General features: G+C 53.7%; 6 protein-coding genes across 6 annotated transcripts; 2 read left to right on the top strand and 4 right to left on the bottom strand.

The window, feature by feature from the left end:
• Positions 1-6,855: 6,855 nt before the first annotated feature.
• Positions 6,856-8,322, top strand: PHYSODRAFT_500692 (hypothetical protein; the record flags this gene model as incomplete). The annotated part of the gene is made up of 3 exons (XM_009529341.1): positions 6,856-6,922; positions 7,015-7,608; positions 7,694-8,322. The coding sequence occupies 3 exons, from the start codon at positions 6,856-6,858 to the stop codon at positions 8,320-8,322; spliced, it is 1,290 nt and encodes a 429-aa protein (XP_009527636.1).
• Positions 8,323-8,513: 191 nt separating this feature from the next.
• Positions 8,514-9,541, bottom strand: PHYSODRAFT_354674 (hypothetical protein). The gene has a single exon (XM_009529342.1). It carries the CDS (start codon positions 9,466-9,468, stop codon positions 8,650-8,652), a length of 819 nt encoding a protein of 272 aa, XP_009527637.1. The 5' UTR covers positions 9,469-9,541; the 3' UTR covers positions 8,514-8,649.
• A 1,573-nt stretch (positions 9,542-11,114) lies between these two features.
• Positions 11,115-12,056, top strand: PHYSODRAFT_256456 (hypothetical protein; the record flags this gene model as incomplete). Its single annotated transcript, XM_009529343.1, has 1 exon — positions 11,115-12,056. One exon carries the CDS (start codon positions 11,115-11,117, stop codon positions 12,054-12,056), a length of 942 nt encoding a protein of 313 aa, XP_009527638.1.
• A 1,066-nt stretch (positions 12,057-13,122) lies between these two features.
• PHYSODRAFT_286091 (hypothetical protein) lies at positions 13,123-13,668 on the bottom strand (the record flags this gene model as incomplete). The annotated part of the gene is made up of 1 exon (XM_009529344.1): positions 13,123-13,668. One exon carries the CDS (start codon positions 13,666-13,668, stop codon positions 13,123-13,125), a length of 546 nt encoding a protein of 181 aa, XP_009527639.1.
• An 877-nt stretch (positions 13,669-14,545) lies between these two features.
• PHYSODRAFT_332336 (hypothetical protein) lies at positions 14,546-15,575 on the bottom strand (the record flags this gene model as incomplete). The annotated part of the gene is made up of 2 exons (XM_009529345.1): positions 14,546-14,993; positions 15,082-15,575. The coding sequence occupies 2 exons, from the start codon at positions 15,573-15,575 to the stop codon at positions 14,546-14,548; spliced, it is 942 nt and encodes a 313-aa protein (XP_009527640.1).
• A 1,648-nt stretch (positions 15,576-17,223) lies between these two features.
• Positions 17,224-18,114, bottom strand: PHYSODRAFT_332337 (hypothetical protein; the record flags this gene model as incomplete). Its single annotated transcript, XM_009529346.1, has 1 exon — positions 17,224-18,114. The coding sequence occupies one exon, from the start codon at positions 18,112-18,114 to the stop codon at positions 17,224-17,226; it is 891 nt and encodes a 296-aa protein (XP_009527641.1).
• Between the last annotated feature and the right edge of the window lie 2,252 nt (positions 18,115-20,366).

The following is a 20,366-nucleotide window of genomic DNA, read 5'->3' on the forward strand; positions in this document are numbered from 1 at the left end:
GTATGGCATGCAATTAATCCGGTGGTATGGAAAACCTCTTTTTTTGGCATGGAAAACCGCTTTTTTTGGCATGGAAAAAATCCGCCACCGCGCATAAGGATCTGGTAGTATCCGTCCACCAGGTCCAGCGCGCTGTACAGCATGCAGCCGGCCATGTTGTTGAGCAACACGTCCTTGCGCGGGATCGGTGTCTGCGCAGGCACTGTCGCGCTGTTCAGCTTGTTATAAGCATGAACCAGACGCCACTTTCCGTTCGGTTTGCGAACACAGAAGGTAGGCGTCGAGTGCGGGGACTTTGACTCCCACACCATGCCTGCCTTCGCCTTGGCGGCAATGAAGGCATCAATGACTTCACACTGCTCCCGGGGAAGAGACCATTGCCTCGTGACACAGTATTTCGTGCCCGGCACGAGGTCAATCTCGTGCCTGATTCCCCTGCCCGGAGGGAGATTGGACGGTGGGTCCTTGGACACCACGTCCTCGAACTCTTTTACCAAGGGATACACCGGGTCCCGGGGGTTCTTGAGAATCGCAGAGCCTATGCGCGACGCGCGCTGCCTCTGGAACTCCTCCAGGACTTCCGTGGTCATGACCGAGGACGAGTTCAACTCGGCCGACGTGGACTCCGGTCGGAGGAGAACCAATTCTGCGATCTCCCCGGCCTTTAGCTCGGCCAAGAAGTCCTCCATGGCGAGCCCTTCAAGGTTCAGCAACTCGGAAACCTCGGGCAGAGCAGTAAACTCGACAGCTCGTGCCTTGACCCGACGACCGGTCACGCCGTCAAAGGTGTGATAACATTCTTCGGCGGCCGGAGCCTTGACTCGAGGCTCGGAGTCGCTGGCGACTGGCGTCGTCGACCACGCGACTAGGCCCGGCTTACGACGTGACCCTCGGGTGTCTTCATCTCGTGGCGCCGCCTTGACAGCACCACCGATCTTCTCGATCGTGTGCGGAACTATGTTACCCGCCTTGTCCTTGAGCGGAACTTGGTTACCCGCCTTGCTGGGTGGAACTATGTTACCCACCTCGCCGTGTGGAACTTGGTTACCCACACCTGGAGCGCTCCCAGCGACTCCCGCATCAGTTATGGTCTGAGTGACTTCCTGTGGAACTATGTTACCCACATCGGAAGCGCCTGCAGTGCCTTCCTCATCCGTTACGGTCTGAGTGACCTTGCGTGGAACTTGGTTATCCACGCCAGCGTCAGCGACGCCTTCTCCAGCAGCCCTTGCTGCCTGCGGTACTTCGTTACTCGCGTGTGGACCTAAGTTACCCACCTGGTAGGCACCTCCACTCTCAGACCTTGTCCGGCCCGGCCGGAGTCGTCGTCAGTCTCGACGGAACCCAAAACTCGCTGGACGCTGCTGCGCCCTGGCGGCCCTCGCGGGCGCCCCAGCTGCATCCAGAGGTGGGAGCATGACTCACCAAAGCTCTGTCAGAGCGTGGGGGACGGCTGGCCCTGATGGCCTTGCCGCGCCAGTCGACCCAAGGCTCGTGTTTCTCCAACCACGGCATGCCAAGGATCAAGTCGTACTTGTCCATGTGTAGGACCAAGAACGGCTCCGTGCTGTCGAAGTCCTCGAACTTGATAGCGAGGTCCATGTGGACCCGAGGTACTTCTACCACCGTACCGTCGGCCAGTCTTACCGAGACCAGCCCGTTGCCTTTGCTGCCTCGTAGCGCATCGGCGTACTTGTCACGATTGCGTGCGACAGTCTGGCGGCACGCAAAGTTCTTGGACGCCCCAGAGTCGATCAAGATTCTCAAGGGATGATCGTATCCCGGTACACTCGCGTACACCACAAGCAGCCCACCGCTGCCCTTCTCCGCTTCGAGAGTACAGAGAATCTCAGGGACTAAGTCCCCATGGCGTGCGCCACCCGCACGCCCCTCATGAAGACTTAGTGTTTCCCCAGTAGGGCGCCCCGCCCCCACTGGTGCCCGGCGTTCCCCTGGTTCCTGGGGCGCGGCTTCTGCCAGCGACCCCTAGAGCCAAAGGGCTTCGAAGACAACTTCTTCTTCAGTCCTCCCGTTTCATGTGCCCAAGCTTGCCACAGCCGTAGCAGCGAATGTCGCTCTGCTCGGCCATGCCCAGATCCATGGGAACCGGCCCGTTGGACGCTCCATTGCCGGAGTTACCATAAGGCGCACCGCCAGAGGCACGGTTGCTCTACCATACCGTGGCGGGGGTACGAGCCTGCTTGTGACTGTACTCCTCCTGGAGAGCGATCTGAATCGCCTCCTCCATAGTGTTCGCTTGCACACAGAACAGTTGTGTGCGGGCAGGACCGACGCGCAGACCGTCCATGAACACGGTCACCTTGATGTGTTCAGGCAGGGGGTTCCCCACCAAAGAGGCAGTGAGCACTCGCATCTCCTGGATGTACTCATGCAACTCGCGCCTTCCTTGTTTGCAGGCGAGGAAGCGCGAGCGCTGGCGGTACTCGTAGTTCGCCGGAAGAAACGCGGCCCGCTGCTGCTCGCACAGCTGGGACCATGATGCGAAGCATCCAGCCGTCGTTGCTTCGTGCGTGTACGCCCAACTCTTAGCGCGACCACTAAGGTTGGAGAGCGCAAAGGCGACACGGAGTCGCTCGTCCGAGACGAGAGCCGCGTCCATCGCGAGCTCGACCACTCGAACCCAGAAGTGAAGGTTTTCGTCTTCCTTCCCTTCGAAGGGGTGAACCTTCAGCCGCAGTGGCCTGCAGCCCTTGAACGTGGGCGAGGAGCCCTCGCTCGTAGGTGTCGAACGCGTTGATACGCTCAACCTGCTCAGCCGGCGTCGCCGCCGCTAAACTACGCAGGCATCTGTCCCAAAGATGCCTGCCATCTTCCGAACGGACTCGTACTGCGAGTCGCTCAGATGAGGAAACTCCGTCCGATCCATCTTGGCTCACTCGATGAGACCACAAAGGATTCAGGTAGTCCAATCTATCCGCGTAGGCGTAGGATTGACTACAAGTGCTACCAAGTGTGACGGGGCACACAGCACTTCTTAACAGAGGAAGCAGGAGTATACAAACTCCAAGTGAACAGCCGTTCACGTGTCCCTGGTCGGAAGGGGACGACTTGACTTGAAAAGCGGTAGATCTAAGACTGAATGTATTTATAGGTTGGTACAGATTTGGCCTGCATACAAATCCCAAGTTCCCTATAGTTTGTATCATACAAAATGTATCTGTTGGCTCTGAGGCCACTTGGGTCACTATCCAGGGGAGTGACCGATGTAGCCATCCCTGAATAGTGACAGGGTCACTATTCCATGTAACCCCGTTACAATACTACTCACGGCCCAAGGCCGGATGAACGCCGTTCGGTAGCTTGCCGTCAGTAGGCTTTTCCGATGCACCTCCCACGTGTAGACGGAGGAGATGCCCCCTGGTAGTACAGCTCCCGGTACGAGTCGAAGATCTCGTTGGCCTGCACCTCGAGCTCGCGCAGTGTCTCAGAGGGGTAGAAACCTTCTCCCTGGGCGGTCGTACTGGTCCACGGGGAGTGGTACGAGTCCCCGTCGCGGTTGTAGTCGCAGAGCAGATACTTGCGACCGCTGGTCGGGTCCACCCGCACCTGCAGCGGCTGGTCCACGCGCTGGTACAGGTCGTCGACCAGCGCGGGCAGCAGCCGCGTTAGCAGGGGCGTAACTACGGTAGACCTTTTTTTAGGGGGGGCACGGGGCTAGGGTTACGAAACTAGACTCCAAATTTAGTTGAAGCGGGCACTTCTCTGCGTTAACCGCCACTACCGTGCATTCACCTCTAGGCTTCATGGGGCCTAAACGGCTCAAGGCGGTGAGCATCATCGTGTTCTTTGAGCGTAGTGAACCCGACATCAGCAGCGAGCAGACCATACCTAAGCATCATGCTGTCCAACAACACGATATTCCTACAAAGAACAGTCTAGAGCAACAAAAGAAGGAAACGGCGGCATGGTGTCAGTTGAACGAAGTACCGATGGATCCTCGAGAGTGCAGTCCCAGCGACTTCGTGCGCACCGATCCCGCTGATCGCCCCCCGAACTTGTTCCTAATAGACCAGCTATCCTACGACCCGGTTCTCCGGAACGCAGTGCTTCGTACGTACGCTCATTTGGGGGGCCCATCAGCTTCGCTTGAGCCAACACCACGCCCGTAAGTTCGGCAGCAAGATGCGCTCTTTTCAGTCGTCTTGGTACGAAAAGTATCCGTGGTTGGAGTACTCAGCGAACACGTATGCAGCTTATTGTCTATGGTGTTACCTAAGTCGTGAGGTCATGCTTGTGGGCAAACAGCCTAATGTGTACACAGAGCCGTCACAAGGGTTCAGCAATTGGAAAAAAAGCGTGCAGTAAGGATGGATTCGCGGCGCACATGGGTGACTCCTTTTCGAAGCACCACAGCGCACATGCAAATTATGTAGTGTTGCTTACAGCAAGGCACGACATCGAGTTATCCCTTGGCCGCGCCGACAGGACGCAACGAGCCCAGAACCGCATGCGGCTTGGCATGATATTTGATATTTGCCTTTTTCTCGCTAGACAAGGAATACCATTCCATGGGCATTCCGAGGCAGTAAGTTATGCATGACAAAAATCGTTTTTATGCTTTTGTTATTAATTTGTTGTGCTTGTTTGTTGTATGCATTAGGATATGGCATCAAATAAAGGCAACTTTTTGGAGATGGTTGGCTTCATGATGGAGAAAGTTACTGATTTTTCGAGCGGAATGTCTTCTGCACCGCGCAACGCCCACGTCTCCATGAGTGCAGCAGCAGTTCGTGCAATGCGCAGCGGACTTGGTCGGTGAAAATATCATTGACAACGAGATGGCTGGCAAGTACTTTTCCGTGTTGGTTGGCGAGGCCAGCTGCGAAGGCAAGAAAGAATTTATGTCGATAGTGGTGTGCTTTGTGTGCTCTCGCATGGGACGAATTCTGGAGCGATTCTTAGGGGCAGTTCATGTTCGGTCAACGGGAGCTGCTGATCTTTTCGACAGCCTCATGAACCATCTTACAGCATGGAACATCCCTGTGCTCAATCTACGCGGCCAAGGATACGATGGGGCAGCGAATATTTCGGGGGACTACACAGGACTCCAAACGAGAGTGCGTGGAGAATGTCCGTACGCATATTACGTGCACTGCTTCGCACACAGGTTGAACCTGGCCATTGTGTGTGAAGCCAAAAAAATGTTTCGGTGGTAGAATGTTTTGATGTTGTGCAAAACATTCATACTTCGTGTGGTGCCTCTTGCAAACGGATGATATGTTAATGGACACAGCGCGTGACGAGAAGGAAAAACTACTGAGCGAGGGCGCTCTGGAGACTGGCCAGGGGCTGAATCAGCCTATGAACACAAGAGGCGCTTAGTACTACGCGATGGAATTGTCGTGTGAGGGCCCTAAGTCGCGTTAGATCCCTGTGGATGCCGATAACTAACGTGCTTCGAACTGTCGGTAGTAATGCTGTCGACCCTCAAAAGCGAGCTGATGCTGCTGGAAATCTCGACAAAATGTGGACTTTTCAATTCGTTTTTCACGTAGAAGTTCTCATTACTGTGCTCGAGAAACTTAACGTGCTATCGCAATATCTGCAAAACAATGATATGGACGTGGCCTCAGCTGCATTATTAGCGATGCGAATTCGAGAAGAGCTGCAGCAAATGATTGATACGCCTATGCGCAGTGAGGCTGAGAACAGTTTCTCTGCTGTATGGACTAGGTATGTTGGTTTCTGTAGCACACTGCCGACTAGTGGGGGGATGTTGGTACCTGCAATGAAGGCGCCGTGTTTCCGGCGAGGATCAAGATACCGAGGCAAAGGTAAATGTGGTGTCCCTGATGCAGACAACGATACTCAGCAAACCCAAGAACAACGTTTCTACGAAGATGTGTATGTGCCGGTTGTAAAAAGCATTCTTCAGGAGCTAAAAAGTCGATTTGGTGAAGATGTTCTTGGTCTTATGGAGCTGTGCGGTGGTCTAAGTCCCAAAAACAATTTTTCCAGTTGGAATCCCAACGACATCAGATGGATTGCAATGGACTATTACCCCAATGACTTCAACAGGCAGTTCCAAGCGGTGCTCGATCAAGCTGCCCACTTTGGTGCTATCGCTCGACGGGACCATCGCTTCAAAATGCGCAAGTCGTTGGGTGACTTGAGTGAAGCAATGGTGGCTACAGGCATGAAGAGGGTTTTCCCGATCTTGTATCGGCTGCTACAGCTCGTGTGTGTTCTGCCTGTGTTGACTGCAAGCACCAAACGCTCATTTTCTACAATGAAGCAGGTGAAGACACGACTACGAACTACGCAGGGCGATGAATTGATGTCGGATCTCTTGCTGCTTTCAATTGAGCGCGACTTATCTGGAGTCATCAACCGAGATGATGCAATCGATCGATTTGGCACCATCACCGAGCGCCGCATTGACATTTAATGCATTAATACACGTAAGCACTAAAATAAATTGTCTTCCGCCAATCTGGGAGGGGGGGGGGGGGGGCAAAAGTTTGGGGGGGCATGCCCCCCCTAATCGGGCCTAGTTACGCCCCTGCGCGTCAGGTTGTACACGTTCGTCTCCACCTCGCGCGGGGGCATGCGCCGCATGAGGTTCAGGCACGAAGTCATGCCGCCGTCGTCCGCCATACTGCTATGTACCTTGGTGATTGTCCCCTTGTGTGTCTGATGGCATCAGATGGGCTGCGATTGGGTGGAATTCTAAGGTTTATTTATACCCAATGACAAGAGGTTACGGTTCTTTTGGACCAATAAGGGGGCGTTCCTTGGATACAGTGTTTTCAGCCAATGACGGCGTGTTGATTGGCTGGAAGCGTTGGCGGTGCGTCCACACCAGCAATTGACACTACACAGTGGAGCGACATCATGAGCAAGCGCGTCAAGGTGCACCTCCAGCACCAGGAGTCCTTCGACAGCACGGCGCCCGTCGTGGGTACGCTACACCAACCTCACTACAATGCCTATAACAACCGCTTACTTTTAACTAACAAATCGCGTGTAATTCCACGACGATTAACTCTGCAGCGACGTTCCGCAACGGCCCGCCGCCGCCGAACCAGCGCCAGGACCTGGCGTTTGAGGTGTTCGAGAACCCGACCAAGAAGCAGCGCCTGGTGGTGGCCAGCTCCGAGAAGGTGGCGTACCAGGGCGCCAACTTCGGCTACCTGGGCTCGAGCCACGACTTCGCCAGCTACGCCGTGGGCGTGTACGACCGCAACACCAAGGAGGTGCGGCTCTGCAATGTGAACCAGATCTACGTCATGCAGCAGGCCATCAAGAACGCGTCCGAGAACGTGGACGACAACCGCGGCGAGGACAAGAGCTTCATGGAGCAGCGCCGCGACCTGGTCGAAGTCTTTGGTAGCAAGAAGAGCAAGCGCATCCAGAAGAACCGCGAGGAGAACATCGTGGACCTCGAGCACATCAGCGGCGCCGCCTCCGTCACGCAGACGCTCCAGAAGAAGATCTCGGCCGCCAAGAAGCAGCTCGAGGAGGAGCGCGCGCGCGACGGCACCTTCTCCAAGGAGGCGGCGGCCCTTGCGGCTACCCGCAACGAGCTGCTGCCGCCCTGCGACATCGACGCTCCGACACCCGACCGCGTGTACGACCTGACCAAGTGTAAGTTTTTGCCCTGTGGAGGTGTTTTGGTAGTATGGCGACAAAGGTTTTGACAGGTTCTGGTGTGTCGTTGTGTGCTGTACAGTCATGAACAGCAGTGTCATGGACTCGCTGACCATCATGGCCGAGGAGGTGATCGAAGCGCTGCAGAGCACGAGTGTGGCCGAGTACGCGGCGAAGCAGAGTCTGGCGGCGCTGCCCACGCGGATGATGCTGTCGCTGGCTGCGCCGTACGACGTGAACAAAATGTGCCTCGTGGTGTACTTGGCGTACTTGATCGACTTTTACCACTCGCGCTTCCCGCTGCACAAGTCCGCTGCGGCCTTCAGCGAGGAGAAGGGCATCCCGCTCGTGATTGTGCGTCACTTCCTCAAGCTCTTCACGGATATCGGCGAGGGCACCAACGGCCACCCGACGTACTTCCAGGCCAAGGCCAAGAAGGACAAGCTCTGCCTGTTCCTTATCGTTGTGGCGCTTACGCTCAACGGCTTCACGCTGGACCTCACAGAGGTCGCCGCCGACCTCAAGCGTACGCCCATCCAGATGCAGTCGTACGCCATTCAGCTGGGCTGCGTCGTCGAGAAGGCCAAGGCGGAGACGGCCATCTACGGCGGTGCCTCATCAGTTGGGTCCAAGAAGAATATTCTGCGTGCGGTGCTATCGGTGCCGCTGCACTTCCCCAAGCCGAAGCGTGGGGGTCCCGCTCGCCGGTAAGCATTCGGCAGCAAAATAGAAGCCGTGGATTTACAGGACTGAGACTTGTTGAGGTCGAAATACATATACCTTTGCATGGATCCCCACTCTACTGCACTAGCTTTCTACTCATTGTGGTAACTCGGAATCGGCACGAACGTACTGTATCATCCTACGACATCGTGATCGGGTGGAGGAAACGCGCGGGGATTCATTATGACTACTCACTGCATTCAAAACTTGCGTTGCATTAATTGCACTGAAGCTCCCAAGTGGAGCACTCGACACATTTTCCTAACCAGTTACTATAGATACATCTCTCTCTTCATTCTTTCCTTCCTGTCTGGCTTAGGACTGCGTCGGGCGGCCGAATTCCGAGTCTGTGGAGAAGCGCGAAGAGAGCGCCGACGTGCGGTCGAACGAGCCCGACTCGAGCATGGCGTAGCTGTCGTTCGTGCCGCGCATCTCGTCCATCCAGTGCGACGCCTCCTGATCTCCATTGGGCACCTCGCTTTGTCGCTCCAGGGCCTCCGAGACAGTCGTTCCGACCGTGTCGCGACCAAAGTCATCCACGCTGCCATCAAACGAGTTGAGCACTCCCTGGCCGTTGTACGTGCCCGAAAACGAGTTGGCGTACGACCCCGCCATGGAGCCAGTGAACGAACCGGCGTAGGACTCGTTGTACGACTCGGCATAGCTGCCGGCGGCGGCGTTGAACTCCATCGAGTGGGCCTCGAAGTTGCTGTTGCTGGGTCGCGAGGCCTGCACAGCGTCCTTCCTATTAAAGGGCGACGTGGACGGCGCCGCCCCGTTCACCGTCGACTGCGCCGGGTCGAAGTTGTACTTCGTCGGCTCCTGCGTGGTCGGACTGGGGGAGCTACCGGGCACGTCGTGCAGCATGGCGATGGACGATTCGAGCGGCTCCGGCGCGGCCTTGGTGGTCTGCGACTCGAGCGCGGTGAAGTCGTACTCGGTCGGCGTATTCTGCGTGTTGGCCACGGACTCGTTGGGCTCCGACGTGTTGATCTTGGACACCGGGTAGTTCTGCATGAACTGCTTCTCGTCGTCCTCGCGCTTGGCGCCCATGGCGCGGTAGGCGAAGAAGCCGCCGACGCCCAGCACAACGACCACACCGACGATGATGCCGATCACAGCGCCTGCACTCATTCTGAACAGCTAGAAGATATTCCTGTGGGAATGCGCCCTTCGATTCGAGGATGAGGAAGCGAGCGAGCGCTGGGCCGCCGGGGGATTCGATTGTGGGCGCCTGCCGCGTCCGTCGCACTGAAATCAGCGCGCGCGTGGTCCGTCGTTGGGCCGAGAGCCCTCGCACACCGATCTGCGGTTGTGTGGAGGCGGGAGAGCTGGTTGTGCAGTGCCAGGTCGCTTCAGTCTTAGAATGACAGCCGGCACGCGGTCAGCGCAGTATAGTGAGACCAAGAGAGCAGCCGTTTTAAGGGCTCCATCAATACGAGACACTCGCTGTGCCGCGTTTTCGACCCATTCACGTTAGACTTGGCGTTTGTATGCTCGAGGCTGAGCTCACGTGCACGACGATCGGACGACAACGCCGCCTGTACCACGGCGAGAGCCTCGGCGGAGCTCAAGCTTTCGAGCTTTTCGGGGGACGGATGCTGCTCAGCAGAGCGAAGCCCATGGCGTGCGTGAGCGGCGGCAGCGCAGGGCAAACACCGCGACGTTCCATTCGTGAATACGGTCCTGCCCGGGGCTGGTGTCCGTGAGCGACGCTGGTTACATCCTGCAGCTGTGTGTCGAGACGAAGGAAACGGCAGGAAGTTACCATGAGAGATCGCGCTTTGGTGGCCCCAAAGAGGCGGAGCCGCACCATCCGCTTTTTCGGTGACGCCAAACTTCCGTCCGTGCAAGCGAAGGGAGCGCAGGTTGCCTGCCTGTGCCAGAGCCTCTGCACGGCGGCGCAGCTTGCATATCTGCTGAAGCCTGGACCTCACAACAAAGGGAAAGGTTGGTCCTTCAAGGTTTCGTTTCAACTGTAGGCTGCACTCTGTAAGTTGCGTGGCGCGTCGATGGCTTGAAAGCCACAAACAACGTGTAAGCGGAGGATTGGAAAACTCTTCCGCTTTGGCCTTCAAGACTTGGCGTCGCGACGTTGGGTCACTTTTAGTAGATTTTGCAGAGTGTGGCCTCGACAGAAAGCAGGAAGGATGGGGGCAAGTGGGAAATGTACCTACACGGACGCAAACTCCGCGACATGGACCATTTTCGAATCCATTGCCAATTGAAGTCGGCACATTAAACACTGCGATAACTTTTATTGAGCGCTCGCTCCGATTTGCCATACGAATCGCGGGGACAGGCCTTCGGGCCGCTACACACGAGCTCGAGTTCGTTACATGCCCCTCTGCCCCTCTGTCACATATGCGTCGGCAAGCAGCGAGGGCACGGCGGCATTCGAGCACTTTCGTGCAGCTGCTGAAGGATTTCGAATCAAGGAGACAAGAGGCATCAAACTCGACTTGAGTCCTGATCCCAGCGCCACCTGGCCTCGCTGTTGCTCTATTAGACAAGACAAGATCGCGGGGCTGCGCGTGGTACTTGTGTCCTCATGCTTACCACTGCAGCTGCATTTGACAATTTCCCATCCTTATCCGAGCTCCACCCTTTGGCCATCCGATGTACAAACAGTAAGATATCGTGAGCTCTAGTGCATGACACGCTGTGCACACCCGCCACTCGAACTTCTTGCGGTGTATCCATGATACACTTGAAGCCATGATGAAATGGCTACATGTAAGCTTAGCCAAATTAGCCAGTTTCCCTCCCGCAGCCGAAGCATGAGCAAGCGTAAACGCGATGGCTCAGCCCAAGTCGCCGGCGGCTCCAAGCACGCGCGTGTGCGCGAAGGTCAACGTGAACGAGAGCCCGAGTCGGTCCCTCGCAGGCGCAAGCTCAAGGGGGTTCGTCTCCCAGTCGACATCGCGGCCCTTGCGCACGTCTTGCAGCAACTCGAAGACCTCCTGCTGAGCCCGGACGAAGCCATGCTGGAGGCGGCGGCGTTCGGCCACGTGACATGGGTACAGGAGCTTCTGGGCAGTTTCGAGTGCGAGTTGCTGGAGCCACTGCACGTTGCAGCCGCCAACGGCCACGCGGAAGTGCTTGAAGCGCTGCTGGACAAGTTGGTGAAGCCCCCGAGCGAGCTAGACAGCGGTACGTCGGATGCCTTACAGTACGCGTTGATGGCGGCTGGGGAGCACGAGCACCTCGCTGTTCTGCAGCTGCTTGTGACGTGCTTCCTGGCTGCAGGTAGTACACACAAGAGGGAACACGCAGCATCTACAGTCACTTTAGTGCTGGAGGATGCAGCAGCACACGGCCAACTCGCCGTCGTGGACTTTCTGGTTACACACGCGGCCCCGCTCTTTATGGAGTTCGTGGATCCAAGCGAGGAATCGCCCGCCTTGGCGGCCGCAATAATGGGTTGGCACGTGGACGTCGCGTGGTATTTACTGGATCGGGATGCGGACGGCGTCATCTTTGACTTTGTCACTGCGTTTTGGGTAGCGCTAGACGCCGGACTGAACGACTTGGCGGACAGAATTGACGTCTATTCGCTGAGACGTCACGAGAGGACTGCGCTGCTTCTGGAGCTGGCAGTCGACGATAGCGTGGATGCCGTCAAGTATATTATCGACAAGGGAGTGGATTTGGATTTGGTGAGCAAGGCGTTTAAGAAGGCGGCGAAGGCTGGTGCCGTCGCAGTCGTGCAGTTCTTGTGAACGTCGTTCGAAATCTCGCCGGAATATTTGGACGAAGTGTTCAAAAAGACCGCTATTTCAGCAGGGAAAGCAATTCAAGTTCTCCCCATTCTCTACGAAATGAAGCGCCCGTCCCCGCGGATCATCTACAAAATATTTCGTGATGCGCACGACGTTGCCGTACTCAAACTGTTGCTCGAGATGGAGCAAGTTTCAGATGACGCGACTGTTGCCGCCTTTGAACATGCAGTCGCGGTCGATTTTCGGGATAAATTTGCGATTCTCGAACTGTTGCACTAGAGGGAGTGCATTTCGCCTCAAGTGCTCACTGACGCTCTCGTGGTTGCAGCCACGCAGGGAAACTCTGCATTCGTGGACTTAGTGCGTGGCGACTCTCGTATTCTGTGTGAGGCGCTGGATAAGGCTTTCGTGGACTCGGTGTTTAGTGAAAACGGCAATCGGATGAAGGGACTGTACGACAGCCAACTTGTTTTGCCTGCGGCGATTTGTGTCGCATTCATCATCGCCGCTGCTCGAAACCAACTTCAAACCGCGACCGCACTCGCGAACTACCTACCTGTCGAATCGTATGTACCTCGACATTTTAAAGACGTGGCTTTTGTGTTTGTGGCAACACGGGGGCAACTACAACTCATATAGGCGCTGAACCAGAATGGAAACGGAGAGTGGTCGGTGAGCGTGCTGCAACAAGCCTTGGAGGCCGCGAGTGACGACTCAATCAGGAACTACATTCGCATACTTACCTGCAACAAGCTCTTCCATCGACGTGTCCCAGAAGCGGTGATGAAGTTGTTGACGGATTGGAGCGATGATTCGTCGGACGAGTAGCATCCGCTGCCACACTGGGTTTATTCGGATTCGCTCGTTACATACCCGATTGAAGGTTGCGGATGCAAGAGCTGCGTCTTATCACGGAAAAGTTGAGGACGAAGCCAGAGTTTCCCGATGTCGCAAGTGTAGTTATAGTTAGATCTAGCAGGAGGTAGAGTCGATGATAGCTCACTTGCGAATTCTCCTCGCTCCAGCAACCCGCCACGCCACGCCCTTGATGTGGCAAAATCTACATTTATTTGCCCCACACATGGACATTGTTGGAAACGAGAGCAATAGCGACCAAGCCCACTATGGTCGCGGCAGCCGCAAAAACCATGTCATACATGTAACCCTTTTTACCGGAGGCTTTCACCGTTTCTTCTCCAAGATGCTCGATGTCGCTCTGGGTGAGAGAGTTCGTCCTCAGCTTGGGCGCAATTTCTTTGTATGTGGAGGTTCTTCTTAGCTTCTCCAGGAACCCGGGTTGACCCTTGAGAGTTGTGATCGTCTTGGCGACCTTAGGGTCCTTGAGGGCATCAGTGATCGACGGATTCGAGGCAATAGCGTTACCGATTTTTGGGTTCTTCTTGAAGAGTGACGACAGTTTGCTGAGACCCGGAATCTTAAATCTCCTTTCCTCGGTTTCCGCGATGACCAGACTATTCGTCGTCTCCTTTCTGCCGTCTTGGAGGGTGCGACGCATCTTTCCATCGCGTTCCGTACCATTGGCAGCGTTGATGCTCGAAGTAAACTCGATAAGGGCCATGACAAGCACCGTCACGGGGACGGATTGACGCATCGTGATTCGCGGACAATTTGAAGTCGTGGGCTACACTTGCGGCTGCGGAGGTCAATTGAAAAGTGAGTGTGGACTTTACAAGACATGACACAACTACAGATTCACCCTTTGTGGGGGATTCAGACTACGCTTAGCATCACATCAGCCAGTATGCTTACTTATTTAGCATTATCATAACCCCATGACATACAGTTAGCATCCACCGTGTCGTGATGGTAAGCTCTACCTGCTTAGCGTCACGCCATCTGTGATGCAAGGCCTCTTTTCGGGGGCCTTTTGTTGACAACTCTCAAACGGCAGGTCTCTGAGTGAACACTGGCGTCATACTCCAAGATCCATAGTTGGTCACCCAGCACAAATTGGGGCATTCGGGGAAATATAGCTCATCAAACAATCTTGTACGAAGTGTGGCCATCCGTCTCACGCCAACAGGAGTTTTGCAGCGGAACCCCACAGCATCAATGGATGTGGGCACACCGAACATCGCCTTCTTGGACAACAGTTATTAGCTCAATGTTCGGTTGTCAAGTCGGAGAATCAAGCATTGAAGTCAAAGTATGGGGAGAGATTTAACGTCTTAATGTGCAATCTGGCTTTGCCCGCACAATTCGCTTTGATTCCGAGTTCGCCGCACAGCTCACGGCTGAGAGCAGGACGTCCTCCGACCACGTGAGACTGCTGCACATATACTCGAGCGTTTTCAGCCTACAGTGGTGGGCGGCGCCCATTAGAGCTTGCGTGGCCAACTCCGAAGGGATGGTCTGCGCGACCTGCAAGCTTTTGAGTACATTGGCTTTGTCGTTGCTTGCTGCGCTCAGGAAAACTTCCGAAAACAGGTCCGGGGGAACTAGTCCGTTGCTGCACATGAAGCGCATGATTACTTCTTCACCCGCTGCCCTCTATAGCAGTATGAGACGTTCGACGCTGCAAGCTCGAATCCCGCTGCGATGGACTCGGGCGAAATCGACTCCTTCTCGTGTAAGAACTTCACCGCCTCAGTTGAACCAAAGTAAGCGGCGAGTTCAAATGCTTTATTCGACGTCTCGACAGAAATCCGCCCACGATCTCGAAAGAATACCATCGTTTCGACGCAATTACCCCGCGCTGCTCGAATAAACGCCCGATTCTCTTCTTCCAGAGAGTCATGTCCGCGCTCGATTAGATACTTCACCGCATTCAAATGACCCTCTTGCGCAGCCTCACCAAGCATGCTCGTTGGCGCGTTACGCTCGTACCAATCGCCTTGTACAAATCCTGGATACGCGCGATACAACCTTTCCATGAGTGGTTTGTTGTCAACACGGATGGCATTGTCGAGCGCTTCCCTGATCCCAGTAATATTCAAACGGATTCAGCAGCACTTCCACTATATCTGCATGTCCGTTAATAACTTCAGCAGATAGCGCGTTGGACCTATCCTTTGCGAAGTATCCCAGGATATACGGGTCAATGGTTTCAACTGAATATACCAACTCGAAGACACTGCTGTGACCGTGTTCTGCAGCCACCCCGAGAATGTCCCATTCTAAATCGTTTCGGTCTTCACGGTCATCAACCAACTCTAGCAGACAACGTACTAGGTCTACGTCGCCATTTTCGGCACCAACCACAGCAGCACCGTAAACGTTGAGCATGTAGCTGTCGTCTTCCTCGAGCTTTACCAGCCACTGCACATCCCCCGTCTTCACGGCTGCCATGATCCCCTCCTCCATCGTCATCGAAAACTCTTGAATCTGCTTCACAACGTGTGACATCGCCTGGAGTTCAGGTGGAAGTACTCGAACCACGCTCGCTTGACAGCTGACTTCGTCGGCTTGACCTTTTTCATCTTCTTGTTCGTCTTCTTCAACTTCTCGATCGTCTTCTTCCAGGGACACATGGATTGTATCCTCCAGAGCCTTGTTCATTGATTTGCTTCTGTTCTCTTGGTGTTGCTGCTACCTTTGGATCTTGGAGAATGAGCTGTTCATCAAAGTCTGATTCATTTTTATCAACTCAAGTTTTTCAACCCACGATGCGATACTGGGTTGAAATCCTACGATACCCCTGATACGGATCGGTACATTCCAGGGAAGACCGCAGCTCACAAGGTTGGTGCTGGTATGGTAAAATTATTCTTTCTCGTTCGCATGACTTAGTTCCGAGCTACTTAATTTTTTTCCCACACGGTAGGCAACTGCTCGCAAAAATATTTAGCCTCTCTGCTCTTTATGCTCTCGTAGGGTAGTACCGCGGACTCGTTCCAACCTGAGAGCGGTTTCCGTGTAAATACCGGGGGCATACTCCAAGTGTAAAGTTGGTCGCCCAGCAAGCATCAACTCCCGGTATACTTTGGCTTCAGCACTTTATTCTCGGTCTTGACAACCGTACATTGTTGAGCAACATACACCGAAAATTTCCTGCGTGGACAGCAGCCAAATCTGTGTCATTTGTTTTTATACTGAGGTATTCCGTTGCGAAAAAACTCCTGTAGGCATGGGACGAATGGTTTACACTTGATACAGGATTGTTTCATGAGCTTTATGACTTAGTACGTAGTATTTCGGTGTCCCACTGGGCGCCTTCCAAAACACATATATAACCGTTTGATCAGTTTAATCCGTAATTTCTTTTAAATTACCGAACGGGTTAATGTGCCCTAAAACGGTTGCTGGAACGCGACCTTCGGGAATAGTGGAGTTCAGTCACCTGTTTAATCACGTTGCTAGTTAAGAGTCGCATTAGAATTGTTTGATGAGACCAAAAAGTGGTCTCATCAAACAATTCCCCGTGATTAAACTTTTATGCGCGACCTTTGGTGAGGGTTTTGGAAGGCGCCCACTGCTTAATTCGTTTTGTCTAACTTTATCCGCAAAATCTGCTCCGATTCCAAGTTCGTTATGCAACTCAAAGCTGCGAGCAGGGCAGCCTTCGAACAGGTTTCATTGTCGCAAAAACACTCGAGAGTCTCCCACCAACTGTGCTCGGCGGCGTCCATTAGAGCTAGCGTGACCAATTCAGAAGGGACAATATGCGCAGCTTGTAAACCTTTAGTATTTGCACCTGGTCATTAGACGCAGCGCTCCGGAAAACTTCCGCAAACAGGCTCGGGGGCACCGGTCCGTTGCTGCACATACAGCGCATGACTTCTCCTCTCTCCTCCCTCGCATACAGGCCATGGCAGCGGTGTTTGCTGTACAGTGCTGCGAGCTTGAATCCCGCTGCGATCGACTCGGGCGCAATTGACTCCTTCTTGTTGCAATATCAAATTCGTGCAAGCATTACTCCGGTGATATGCGGCCAGCAAGAGCGACGGACGCACACACGCGGGGAAAACATCTACTGCGCACGCTCATTTCAATTCAGCTGAGAGGACAGGCAACAAGTGCGACGGTGGCCTCCAGCTAGCTACTACTACTTCACAGCACCACCACAGAGGAGACCAAGGGGATAGCCCTACATGTAGTCCGAGCTCACAGCTCCAGTTCTTTCTCATTCTCACTTTTACCTGCTAACCAACAAACAACTTGAGTCTCCTACATCGCCGCAGTCTTCAGTCGACTTCCTAGCCTTCCATCACTTCTCGTGTAAGAACTTCACCGCCTCCGTTGAGCCAAAGTAAGCGGCGCGTTCAAACGCCATATTCAACGACTCGACCGAAATCCGTACACGATCGCGAAAAAACGCCATTGCTTCGGGGTGATTACCCTTCGCTGCTAGTATAAACGCCCGACTCTCTTCTTCAATTGAGTCATGCCCATGCTCCAGCAGATACTTCACCGCATTCAACTGCCCCCCTTCAGCAGCATCACCAAGGATGCTGGCCGGCGCGTCAGGTTCCTCTTCATCTTTTTCTACGAACTCTGGGTACGCACGATAAATCATTACCACAATTGGCTGGTTCTCCACACGGATGGCATCGTCGAGCGCTTTCCCGATATCCCAGTGATACTCGTACGGGTCCAGCAGCAGGTCCACCACGTCTGCATGCCAGTTGACAACGGCAGCACATAACGCGTCGCTCCTATGCTTTGCAAGGGATCCCAGAGGCTGTGTATAGGAGTCGACCCTTTCAACAGGGCAGGCCAAATCGATGACCCCGCAATGGCCATGTTCAGCAGCCGCCTGGAGAACTTCCCAGGCAACCTCGTTTCGCTCTTCAGGGTCATAAATCGACTCCAGAAGACAACGTACTACGTCAATGTCGCCATTCTTGGCACCAACCACAGCAGCGTCGCATACGTTATAGCAGTCGTCTTCCATGAGTTTCTCCAGCCACTGTACATCCCCCGTCCTCACGGCCTCCATGATCGCCTCCTCCATCGTCATGGAAAACTCTTGAATCTGCTGCACGACGTGTTCCAACGCCTGGAGTTCGGATGGAAGCACTCGAATCACGCTCGCCTGACAGCTGATTTCGCTTCCAATCGAGTTGGAGAGTGAGCGGTTCATCAACGCCTGATTCATTTTATCAACCCGTAGGGTGAATAGTTTTCAACCCACGACGCCAGATTGGGTTGAAAGCCTACAAAATCCCTGATATGAAACAATTGGCGGGAACCCGGGTACCCATCGGGACCCCGGTTCCCCCAAAACTACCGGTACACATGTATGAGCAAATGCATTGAAGTGTTGGTCTATGACCTACATAGAACGCAGCTAAAGCTCAGTAGGGGAACGGAAGGTTAATTTACCTTCGCCCTCGTCCTGTGTCTCTCCACGAAAATCCAGTCGCTTGCCTGGTGCAGCGGTACAGTGCTTCCCGGTCTCATCGCTATCCTCCTGCTCATGAAAGATAAACTTGGACATGGTAAGGTATGTTACTTGGGTCTATTCAGTACCGGTGGCATATTTTGAGGGTAGTCCTTCATCGACAGCACTTAGATATGAGGGTTTAACTTGCCCCGAGGGTACCAATGTGGAGGCCAAAAATTAAATAAATAATTCGCGATTTGGTCGGTATCATTTGCGGGAACCCGGGTTCCCGCCAATTGTTTCATATGAACATGGTGCACACTACCAGAACGAATCCTTGACTTCACAACAGCCTCCGCTCTGGATCACCAATTCTCCCCCTCCAAATTTGTTTGAGCTGCGGGCTGCTCGTCGCTTTCAGTGCTTCATTCAGAGTGGCAAGCGGCCAGTCTTCGCCCTTCTCTAGCAGCTGAACAACAGCTCGGTAGTTACTTCGAGCTGTTCGGAGTAACTAACAGCAGGACCACTTGCTTCACGGACTGCGTGATCTGAGGTTTGTCCATGAGGAAGTAGACGATACGCAGATGCCCCATGTCAGAAGCATTTTGCAACGTTGCAACGCAGAACATACAACTTTACGGGAAATGCTCGGATCGTCATACAAAATCGTCACCAGGTCGTCTAGATCGTACGCGGTCATCGCGAAGGCGGTGCAAATCACATCGAGCTTCTGTTGTGGTACAAGAAGGCAGCCACAGCTTCGCGCTCCTCCTTCGGAATTGTCAAGACAGTCGACCCGATGCCGTCACGTTCTCAAATGCGGTCGTGATGCTCTTCGAAGGTATTTTCTAAAAGGAATTTGGTCACGGAAAAGGATAACAACTCTCTTGAACGCTCGATAAATCCCTGAAGATATACAAAGTGCCTCTCATAGAGAAACGTCACGATCCGATCCAGAAGTTGCCGCAGCTTCAAACGCCGTATAAAAAATAATTCCAGGGATGCCCAGTCCCGATCTGAAAGACCGTTTCTTGCACATGTACAAGCAGTGCAGCGCGAGCTGAGCCAACCACGGTAGACACATGTCTGTTACATTCAACAACTTACTCTTATGTAGTGTCCGGAACTTTTATCCAATCGTGCAATCGAATAGAGTTTAGAGCGCCAACGAGTCGAAGTCTGTACGCATTTTCAAATTTGTCTTGGCACTTCACTACAGCTTCTCCTCCCAAGTGTCAGTCAAGCTCTTCGACTGCATCGAGTATCAAATTCATCCTAGTTGCCACTGTCACGGCCATTCTCTGCGTATCTGGAGTCAGCGCTGAAACTTCCTCCGAGCAAGCACAAGACGTCTCGCAGGAATACGTACTATCACGACTCGTGATTCACGAGCGGCATTTGAGGTCCGGCTAATCAAGAGACAAGAGGAAGGCCCCCTCCAACATGGCTGCACGCGAGATGGAGTCATGGAGCTACTTGCAACAAACTTTAACAACGATGCATGAGTTCAAAAGTTGACGTGGCATTAAAAACTCATAAAGTGGAAACGAGCTCGTAGTTAAGACACGAACTTAACCCGAATCATTTCCAATTATATATAGAAGCTATTTTATTTTAACAATATATTCAATACTTAAGTAATACGATTTAAATAATAAATTATTTAAACTTTATTAAAAATAGATTTTAAACAAATTATTGTCCGAATCCGCAAAAGAAAATGAAGCTTCCTTCTTTTCCTAAGCAAGACTTTTCCTAAGCAAGATAAAGCGCGCTGCTGCAACCCCCTTCTTCGACGAGGACGACCCAGGGAAGGAGAGCAAACACGCAAGATCTGGCGAACAAGCTGGTGAGAGGATCGACCCAGAGCTCAAGCGCCTCAAGTACGCGAGCTTCCCCATCCAAATCGCATCGCTGCCTCACGTTCTCAAGAGCATCGACGTGTTCTTAATGAGCCCAGAGGAAGCCATATTGGAGTCTGCAAAAACCAGTCACTTAAAATGGCTACGCTCCCTACTGGATGG

The sequence above is a fragment of the Phytophthora sojae genome (assembly GCF_000149755.1).
Source record: "Phytophthora sojae unplaced genomic scaffold PHYSOscaffold_4, whole genome shotgun sequence".
Lineage (NCBI taxonomy): Eukaryota > Oomycota > Peronosporomycetes > Peronosporales > Peronosporaceae > Phytophthora > Phytophthora sojae.

Excerpts from the sequence above, each read along its gene's own strand:
- PHYSODRAFT_354674 (XM_009529342.1), bottom strand. The coding sequence starts at position 9,468 with ATGAGTGCAGGCGCTGTGATCGGCATCATCGTCGGTGTGGTCGTTGTG.